This window comes from Myotis brandtii, unplaced genomic scaffold (genome assembly GCF_000412655.1).
Source record: "Myotis brandtii unplaced genomic scaffold, ASM41265v1 scaffold144, whole genome shotgun sequence".
In the NCBI taxonomy this organism is placed as follows: Eukaryota; Metazoa; Chordata; class Mammalia; order Chiroptera; family Vespertilionidae; genus Myotis; species Myotis brandtii.
In genome coordinates, this window is record NW_005355159.1 from 1,825,714 (window position 1) to 1,836,386 (window position 10,673).

At 40.1% G+C, this 10,673-nt stretch overlaps 1 protein-coding gene across 9 annotated transcripts in view; it reads left to right on the forward strand.

The window, feature by feature from the left end:
* Positions 1 to 10,673, forward strand: part of HERC1 (HECT and RLD domain containing E3 ubiquitin protein ligase family member 1) — a 159,282-nt gene that overhangs the window by 7,164 nt on the left and 141,445 nt on the right. For all 9 annotated transcript variants that reach the window (XM_014535483.1, XM_005861075.2, XM_005861080.2 and 6 more), the window contains exon 3: positions 5,781 to 5,876. In XM_014535483.1, coding sequence (XP_014390969.1) covers positions 5,781 to 5,876 — 96 coding nt within the window. The remainder of the gene's footprint in view (positions 1 to 5,780; positions 5,877 to 10,673) is intronic.

A 10,673-nucleotide genomic window follows, 5' to 3' on the forward strand; every position in this document is an offset into this window, starting at 1 on the left:
GTATATTTACCTACCCCAGTGGTCGGCAAACTCATTAGTCAACAGAGCCAAATATCAACAGTACAATGATTGAAATTTCTTTTGAGAGCCAAATTTTTTAAACTTAAACTATATAGGTAGGTACATTGTTATTAACTTAATTAGGGTACTCCTAAGGCTTAGGAAGAGCCACACTCAAGGGGCCAAAAAGCCGCATGTGGCTCGAGAGCCGCAGTTTGCCGACCACGGACCTACCCAATGTTTTTAATCTTCATTTAATTAACCTATAATAAACATTTTATTCCCTTTTGGCTTGTTTTATTTACTGCTCTCCAATAACTGCACTTAGGGAAAAGGAGAGGTAATCTTTGTTGAGTGCCTACTACCTATCAGGTGGTTTTTTGTGCACTGTCTCATTTATTTATCATGTTAATTTCTAAGATATTATTTATCCTTATCTTAAGGATGAAGAAACTGGCAATTATCCTAAATTTACATACCTACTTCTCAAAAGAACTAGAAGTATAAAGTGTACTTTTGATTAAGCACTTATGGGCCAGGCACAGTGTTAACTAATTTCTACTACAACCCTGAATGTCTGTAAAGCCCATGTTTTTTCTGCCTCCCTCCTTCCCTCATATATGTTAAATCAATTTTTTTATTTTTTTCCCTATGAAGGCCTACCTTTTTTTTTTTAAATGAGCTGAAAGCATTTCCTACTTCTTTTTTTTTAATATATTGATTTTTTTACAGAGAGGAAGGGAGAGGGATATAGAGTTAGAAACATCGATGAGAGAGAAACATCCATCAGCTGCCTCCTGCACACCCCCTACTGGGGATGTGCCCACAACCAAGGTTCATGCCCTTGACCGGAATCGAACCCAGGACCCTTCATTCTGCAGGCCAATGCTCAATCCACTGAGCCAAACCGGTTAGGGCATGAAGGCCTTCCTTAAAGTAGACTAAAAATACATTGTTTATTTTATGGCTGTATTTCTAGTTTCTCTCCACTTGGTCTCTTTCATTCATGGGCAAAATGTCAAATACACCTAGTCAGAAAGGTGTCTTTACTCACCAAGACTGTACCCTATAATATAACCTCTTGTTAGGACAAGGACACCCCAGAAAACTAGATTGCTTTCCTCAGAATCCTGGATCTATTCTGGGGGAAGAATTTTGTTTTTGATTTAGTTTGGCTCTCCCAAAGTCACCACAGACCTACATTATATTGAATTTAATTAAATCTCAGATTGACTTTTTAGGGGAAAGACATGGTTATTTAATTGAATTTTATATTTTTTCTTGCACAATAAGCAATAGAGTCCGATGCTCTTGGTCTCCAGAACCCATGCTTCTTACACTTTACAGTAGTGTCTGAGAACTCAGAAAATATCTAGAACCTCTCCTGGTACATTGGACCACAACTGAGCTGATCATCCCTGTCTTAAGTTTCTCTACCCCTGAAAACTGGGATAAAATTTATCCCCAACCTAGATGTTAGAGGAAGAGACACTAACCATCAATTGAGTACTTGGCATAAGGATTAAAAAAATAGAAGTTTAATCCATAAGTTGTATTTACTTGTGTGATTTTTAAATTCTGCTACCCATACACATAATAATTGTGTTTGAATGGGAGTGCACACGATATTCATTAATTTAGATTTAAATAAAGAGTAGGGAAACAATGTCAGTGTACATCTGTGAATTCTAAAAAAATATCAATAAACACATTGGACTTTGATGCCACTAGGTGTTTACTGAGCACTATGTGCCAAATACTGTTAGGCACTGGGTTAAAAAAATGAATAAGCTTTGTAGTGTCCATGCCCTCAGCCAGCTCGCAGTTTAAGGAACAAGAGATACATGGACATTTCAAATTAATGATAAAGGATTGTACTAGAAGTCTGTACAGGGAGAAGGTGGTGAGATACAGGAGGAGAGCTGGAGGGGAAGGGGCAGGAATTGACTTATGGTGGAGGAACCCCTGAGCTTAGTTGAAAAGTAGGAAGAGTTTGGCTAAAAACATATGTGTCAGTGAGGGGACTAGAGAATTTTTTAGATGAGAGGACCAGATTTCACAAAGTGATAATGTGGAAGAGCAAGTCCTGGATGTATGGGGTAGAATGGGATGAAATGAGGCTGCCAAGCGAGGCAGGGCCTTGTATCACTTGCTTCTTGATCCTGTGGCTTCTTGATCCATTGAACCAATTTTAAGTAGAGTAAAACCAGATAGCAAGAACATAAATGTATTCCATCCAGTCTTATGTTCTTGTCTTAATATCTTCTAAGGACAAATGTGAAAAAATAAAAGGTATTACATTATTTTTAATGGTAGATATTTAAGAAGAAGGTTATTAAATGAAGACCTATGAGACCACTAGTTTATTATTTTAATTTCTACTTTATCTCTGGACCATTGAACTTCCTATGGTATGTTGTAATGTATATAGTTATACATTTAATGTACTATATTTTTCAAAATTTAATTTCTTTTAAAATGCCTAGGTATAGCCTTTTGTTGTTGTTTTTATATTATGCAGTATGTTTACAAAACACATTAAGAATTCTGTATACAATGGGTTTTAGAGATCGCTGTAATCCTAATTGACTGGGACTAGCCTCTCAACTATTTTGGGAAGAACAGATAACAGTGACAGTCTCTGCAGACAATGTTTGAAGGATATTTTATTGGTTTCTTATTTTTAAATCTAGTAAGAATTTATTAAAGACTCCCTGTATTTTCTCTCCTTTCTCAGTGTACATGGAGCAAAATGCAGTTACTACTTACTATATGTTAGGAACTGTGTTAGGCGTGTTTTATACATAATTTCAGTTAATCCTCTCAACAGCCCTATAAAATATATGCATTATTTCTGTCTAAGGATAAGGGATCTTATCTTTCAATCGCACAGTCAAAAAGTGATGGAGTTTGGATTTAAACCCAGGTCTGTCTGTTATGAAAACTTTTACACAGTTTTTAACATTTTCCTCTATACTGTAGAAAAGCATAAAAAAGGTATTGATGGTACTGGTGCCAGCTCTTAGGAAGGTACAACATGCTGTTCCTCATCTGCTATTGGCTTGGTGATCACTAGAAGTGTTCTTTAAACAGTGGAGCCAAAGATTACAGTTTTTACCAATTATGGAATTTGGAGAGGCTATGCCCCAAAGTATTTGCTAATATAGCAACACCTGGGATGTCTAAGGATTAATTAATTTTGAACACTCAGCTTCTGGTATGACTCCAGACCTACAAGTGGCTCTCTAAAGCCTTACCACTCAAAGTGTGAGCACCAGACAGCAGCATTGGCATCAACTGGGAGCTTGTTAAGAAATGCAGAATCTCAGGCTCCCATCTATATTTATTGAATTGGAATTTGTATTCTAACAAGATCTCTAGATAATTCATGTCTATTTTAAAATTTGAGAAGTACCACCTTAAACAATTAAAAAGAAAAGTTGTTTTGGTAGCAGCAGGTTTGTACCTGATGACCCAGTGATAAATTAAATAGCCAACATGTTCATTTCTCTCATTACTTATTAATCATGTAGATTAAAATAATTTGAATTGATAAAATCATAATCATTGAGTTGGATGGGATCTTACTGGGCATCTAGGCCAAACACTTCCACAATAGAGGATATACTTTTCTATGGTATATCTGCCTTGTGATCTTCTAGAATATAAATATTTTTATAATACAGTATCCTTTGAAATAAATGCCACTGATGAAAATTTCAAAATTATAGGATTGGCAAATCAGAGAAAGAACTTGACATTTGTGATCTAAAGATTTAATAATATGTATGGGAATTTGAGGGAGCAATGAAGATTAAGTTTATTTTCTGGTTTATCATTTCAATGAGAGAATGATTTCTAGTCATAGCCTTTGGGCCCTATTGTGGAGAGTATGCATTTAGTCCCAGAGAGGTACTATTGTTACCTGATGGGGTCTGGGCCTGGGGTAGGTCTCCTTTATTGTGTGGGTTCTTGACTTCATGTAGGAAAGATTTCACAATACAAGTCCAGGTGATTTTGAGAGTATGTTCATTAAAGCTGGAGACAGTGAAACAAAAGAAGGGCTTAAGGTAGGAAAAGAAATAGGAGAGGAAAAGTCAGAGAAAAGGGATCCTTGAAGACAGGTTCAGGGGGTCAGCCCGGATCAAGCTGCCATTGCCCACTGCTCCCCTGGTTGCAAGTCTTGCGGGGTCTCTTAGAGTTTAGGAGAAAAACAGCAGAGATACAAGGCCTGGGAGTGCTGTTGCCAGAGTGAGCTGTGGCTTTTTTGTCTTGAGGCTTTTTACCTCTCTGGCCTGCCAGAATTCTAGGGAAGGTCTCGGGGAGAGTCTTAACAGAATATTCATTAGCTTTTCAGGTGTGTCTTTCAATATGTTGATTCACCAAAGTGTGCATATAGAGGGCTCAGGGGTTATTTTCTGGTTAGTTTCATTTTTAAAAGAACATCATTAAGAAGGTCATTGAAGAGGGGTGGGGACTGAGGCCCTTCTGTCCGAGGACAGTCTGGAACCGTGGTCGGCAAACTGCGGCTCGCGAGCCACATGCAGCTCTTTGGCCCCTTGAGTGTGGCTCTTCCTAAGCCTTAGGAGTACCCTAATTAAGTTAATAACAATGTACCTACCTATATAGTTTAAGTTTAAAAAATTTGGCTCTCAAAAGAAATTTCAATCGTTGTACTGTTGATATTTGGCTCTGTTGACTAATGAGTTTGCCGACCACTGGCTGGAATATGTAACCCATTTGCTCCTTGGTGTCCTTGGTTAGGGAAGATAAAACCTTGTGATTCATTAGCTAGCTGTACATTGCTCAGATTGTTTGGTCTTGTTTAATTATACTATCTCATTTTCCTTTATTCCACTTGTCAAGGAGTCTCCTAGCTTTTTACTGTCCTTCCCCCAGCTGTACTAGAAAAAAAGATGCTTTGTTGCTGGTGTAGTCAGTTAGCTCCATGAACTGACTTTAGGACCTTAGTTGTGCTGAAACTAAAAAGGGAGGGCCAGACTTCCTGCTCTGGTCAGGGTCATCACTCAAGTTGGTATGTTCTACTTGCCTGTATCCTTGGGGGCAGTTGGGCAAGGCAGCCCCAGGGGAGTAGAATATTTCCTGGGATCCCATTTACTGCATTCTGAACACCCACAAAGAATGTGTAATTTGCAAAATTCTGCCTCTTTGATTGTTTTTGGCTCAAGCCCTGTGACCCTTAGAACAAATCACTATTTAATAAGGTCATCAGTGAGGGAGTGGCACTTAATTTATGGTTTCACTCTATAGCCACATCCTATATAATAAAAGGGTAATATGCAAATTGACCCTAACAGTGGAACAACCACTGGACCAGTCACCATGAGCTGCACTGACCACCTCTCGGTCCCTTTCCCTGGCTGGCAGGCTCCGATCGCATGATGGCAACCTACGGCGGGGGCGGGGCCGGCGACTGGGCAGGAACAGTCGACCTCTCGGTCCCTTCCCCCCGGCCATCAGGCATCAATCACCCGATGGAGAACGGGTAACCAGGGATGGGTGGTGGTGGGGGGGCGGGGCTGGCTGCAGACAGCTGGGGAAGATGGCCTTGATCACAGGCCATGCCTAGGAACCATACCTGCGCATGAATTTCGTGCACCAGGCCTCTAGTCTTTTATAACAGTTGATTTCATGACCTAATGTTCAGATTTGATCTTAATGCACATAATCATATAAACAGTTCTCAAATGTTTTTGTGGACTATTTAAGTGATTTTAATACATATGTTTCTTTTCTTCCTCACAATGTTTTAATTATAGGGTTCATCTGCTGATCGGAGTCAGTGGAGGGAACCAACCAGAACATCTGATGGGTTGTGCTCGCTCTACGAGGCAGCTTTATGTCTCTTTGAAGAGGTATGTAATAATCATGGCTTTTACATTACAAATTACTTTGTGTTAAAATGCTATTGCATGTATTTATCCCTTAAAAATTATCTGTTCTACCTCTGGAAAGGATACAAAAGAAAATGACATCAATGGTTGTCTCTAGAAAGGGGAGCTGGGGTGTCTGGCATCAGGGATAGGGAACATATTTTTCAGTGTATACCCTTTTATTCATTTTGAATTTTGTATCATATGAAGATAACTGTAATTTTATCAAAAGTAAAACAGATATAGAAAGACATACAAACAAATGTATAGTTTAATGGTTCATCATTTTTTAAAAATCCTTCTAATCTGTATCCAGGTAAATGAATAAAACTTTATTCTTTCATGTCCTGGCCATAACCCTTTTCCTCCTCACTTAAGTATCCACTGACTTTTAGAGTACAGATGCTCCTCAACTTATGATTGGGTTACGTCCCAATAAACCCCTTGTAAGTTTAAAATATCATTTAGTCAAAAGTGCATTTAATACACGTAACCTACCAAACATCATAGCCTAGCCTATGCTACTTTAAACATGTTCAGAACACTTATATCAACTTACAGTTGGGCATAATCATCTAACCCAAAGCCTATTTTATAGTAAAGTGTTGAATATCTCATGTAGTTTATTATGCATATCACTTCTGTACCATCTTAAAGTAAAAAAGTTTTAAATCAAGCCATTATAAGTTGGAGACTGTTTGTAATCACTTCATTGCATTTCTTTATAGTTCTTTACAGGTGTACATCCTTAGACACTATATATAGTCTTGTCCATTATTGTGGACTTTTTAAGTGATTTTAATACATATGTCTCTCTTCTTCCCCTGGCCATTGTGCTCAGTGGTTAGAGCTTCGGCTTGCGAACTGAAGGGCCTGTGCATGGGTTGCAGGTTCGATCCCCGGTCCCGTGTGGGCTCGTGTGGGAGGCAACCAATCTATGTATTTTTCTCACATCAATGCTTTTCTCCCCTCTTCCCCCCCTTCCACTCTCTAAAAATCAATGGAAAAAATATTCTCGAGTAAGGATTAAACAATAACAAAAAAAGTCTTGCCCTGGCCAGTATGGTTCAGTTGGTTGAGTGTCTTTCTGTGCAATGAAAGATCACCAGTTTGATTCCCGGCCGGGGCACATACTCAGGTTGTGGATTTGATCCCCAGTTAGGGGTATGCCTGAGGAGCTGATTGATGTTTCTCTCTCACATCGGTGTTTCTCTCCTTCCCTCTTTCTCTAAAATCAAATAGAAAAAAAAAATTTTAAGTCTTAAATCTTTTTATCTATTGCTTCCCTCCATTTTTTTTTTCCTTTTCTTTCATTGTATTTGTTTGGAAACCTGTGTGTTTTTTTTGGCTGTAGAATTGCCTACAATCTGTATTTTGCTAATTACTCATAATCCAGTTCAGTAGGTCCTATGTATTTTCTGAAAGTTGACAGGTGGATCCAGAGCCTTTGGCAAAATTATATACATGGTGTTGTAATCTTCCATCAAGTTCCCTTTTTTTCTTGATATTAGCAGTCCTGATACTTCATGACTTATTCTATTAATTCATTTGTGGTTGGTTGCAAAATGATGGTATTCTATCATTCCTCTTTCATTTACTAATTAGAATGTTTTCATAAAGAAATGATTCCTTTATTGACCACTTGGTTACTCTGCTATAGTTCATATAGAAAAGGCAGGATAAATGCTTGATTTTCCCCACCTGATTTTTTTATTAAACACTGATTTTTATTTTACTAGGTTTCAGTTTAATGACTCGATCTCCTGTCATCCTCCAAACTTGACCAATTGATTTCATTTGAAAAACATTATGAACTGATAGATTTAAACCTATTTGAGTTTCAGTCCATTGAATTATTATCTGTAGTGAAGCTTCTATTGTTTCATATTTGGCCTCTTCCCTCTATTGTTTTTGTGTAATGTTTTAAAAAAAAAGGTTTCCCACTATGTTCCTCTTCCCAACTGTATCCTTTCTGTTGACTGTATTCTGTTCAATTTTTATTTCACTCCCAGTAGTTTCTCCTTAGTGTGGGTGCGCTGTCCTGTAAGGGGATATCAATTTTAAGAGTTCACAAGAGCTAGATTGCTCTAAGTTTTAAACTTTTCATCATGGACCCCTTATACTTATCTGCGGTCAGAGAGAGCACAGCTCTTCTCAGTTGCAACTGCTATTCTTAGCTTCTTGGTTCACTGTTCTTTCCAGTGGCTACCTGATTGGTTGTTTTGGCTTCTTTCTTCTTTTTTTCTTTTTTCTGTTCTGAGGTCTGTCAGACACTCTGTTGCTTCCTCCAGCACAAATGTCATTACCACACAGATTTTATTTTGTGTTGGGTGGTGGTTTGTCTCCCCCAGCTTATATTTGGAGTTATTGGAACTGCCCTTGTTGCCTAGTTTTGTTAAGAATGCTAAGCATGGTTTTGGAGTTTTGATTTACAGAGAGAGTGGAAGGGAGGGAGAGAGACAGAGAAAGAGAAACATCAATGTGAGAGAGACACATCGATTGGTTGCCTCCCTTACGTGGGGCAGGAATCAAGCCTGCAACCGAAGTACGTGCCTTTGACTGGAATCAAACTCACAACCCTTCTGTGTGCAGACTGATGCTCTAACCACTGAGCGAATTTTGCCTTATACTTGCTCTGTGTAGTGATCCAGAAGGTTTAAAAAACTATGTTGCTCCTGCTATTGTCATCTTCCCTGAATCCTACCCACCTCCTAGTTGTTTTCAAAAAATACATTTCTAAGCTCTGTGAGTAGACTTTTTTCTGCCTCCCTTCTCTTGCTTTGGTCGGGGGATGGCTATGATTTTTCTTTTAAGTCATATTATAGTAATACTAGTGGCCCGGTGCATGGATTCATGCACATTGAAAGGAAATTAATTAGAAAAAATACTTTAATATTGGTCTTCACCCTTTCTCTATAATAGAAGTGGACCAAATTCACAATTGACAATGACAGATCGAAACATACGTGTGTGGTTGGCGCCAGTGAGGGCTTTATATGTATCGCGCATGCACGAGTCAACGTTTATTTTTAAATTGCCAGTGCGCATTATATGTATCAGCCGGTTGGTCGGATGGTTGGACGGACGTACAGTCAGTCACTTAGCCTTTTTTACATATAGATATCTTTAGATGAAATATTCTAACCCACTTGGACCCACCATCCTTTTATCTCCAGCAAAATTTCAGATCTTTTATTAGGGACTGGCAGCTTTCCCTTACACATATTTTGTATGTTCTCAGAACTGTCCTCATTGTTCACTGGAAAATATTTGTCTAGACACATATTATTCCATTGTAGATACTATTTAAAGATTCTGACTTAAATTACTCTATTTCCTTTATGTAATGGGTTAGTAATCAAATATATTGACTATTGCAGATTTGTCTTTTATTGTTTCATTTGATTCAGGAAAAAAACTAAAAGGCAGACAACATATTGACAGCAGTCATAGTCAGAGTTAATATCTGTATTGTTTGGAGTTCATACAAGTCAGTAAAATCTATTAAGCCCCAATAAATAAATAAATAATAAAAAAAATAGATGGAAAAACTTCAGTTCTATTGATAATAAGGAAATGTAAGGTTAAAATAATGCATCCTCTTTTTCCCACTTAAGTTTGCACAAAAGAAAAAAAGCATAATAATTATTATTGGTTTGGATGCAGTGAAAACTTGTAGACATATCACTCTATTTCTTGGTTAGGGTAACTGGGATGGCAATCCTGGGTCCTTCAGTTTTGGTAGGGCTGGTAGGATGGGGAAGAAACCTGGATTTTTAAAAAGCATTATGATTGGCAACAAACTTTACCATTATATTCAACACAAATGGTAAATAAGTCATGATTTTTATTTTATGTGTATACTAGGGGCCCAGTGCATGAATTCATGCACCTTGAAAGGAACTGTGGGCCGCGAGGCTGCAGTGGGAATGGGGCAGGTCTCGGCCCATCCTCTGCGCCCCCATCTGGCCCCTCCTACTGCAGCCCCTGGTTCCCTGTCTGCTGGCAGCCCTGCTCCCACCCGCTGACACGGGGTGAAGCCCTCATGGGTGATCGGGGCTGGCAGCCGCTGCTTGCACCTGCTGATGGGCGCCGGCAGCGGGTGCGAGCGGCGGCTCCAGGGCCTGCAGCGGGTGCGAGCTGGTCTGTCACCGGCAGTGAGTGTGAGAGGTGGCTACTGGCCCTTATCGCCTCTCAGGAGCAGGGGAAGGTGGAGAAGCCCTGAGGGGTAACTGGGGTCAGCAGCCGCTGCTCGCACCCGCTGATGGCGTAGAACAATTTGTGCCATCATCAGGCGCCAGCAGCAGGTGCGAGCGGGGCCAGCGCAGGCAGCAGGTGTGAGAGCCAGGTGGGACCGCGGTGCACGGGAACAAAGAATTTTCAGTAACCACCACCGCCTGCCATGTTCCATGCACGCCCCCCTGGTGGTCAGTGCATGTCATAGCAACCAGTTGTTCTGTTGTTCCGCTGTTCAGTCTATTTGCATATTAGCCTTTTATTATATAGGACTAGAGGCCCGGTGCACAAAAATTTGTGCACTCGGGGGGCGGGGGAGGTCCCTCAGCACTGCCTGTGCCCTCTCGCAGTCTGGGACCCCTCGGGGGATGACCATCTGCTGGCTTAGGCCTGCTCCCCAGGGGATTGGGCCTAAGCTGGCAATCAGACATCCCTCTGGCAGCCCGGCAGCCATCGGGGGATGTCCACTTGCCAACGGGGAGCAGACCTAAGCTGCATTCGGACATCCTTAGCGCTGCTGAGGAGGCAGGAGAGGCTCACACC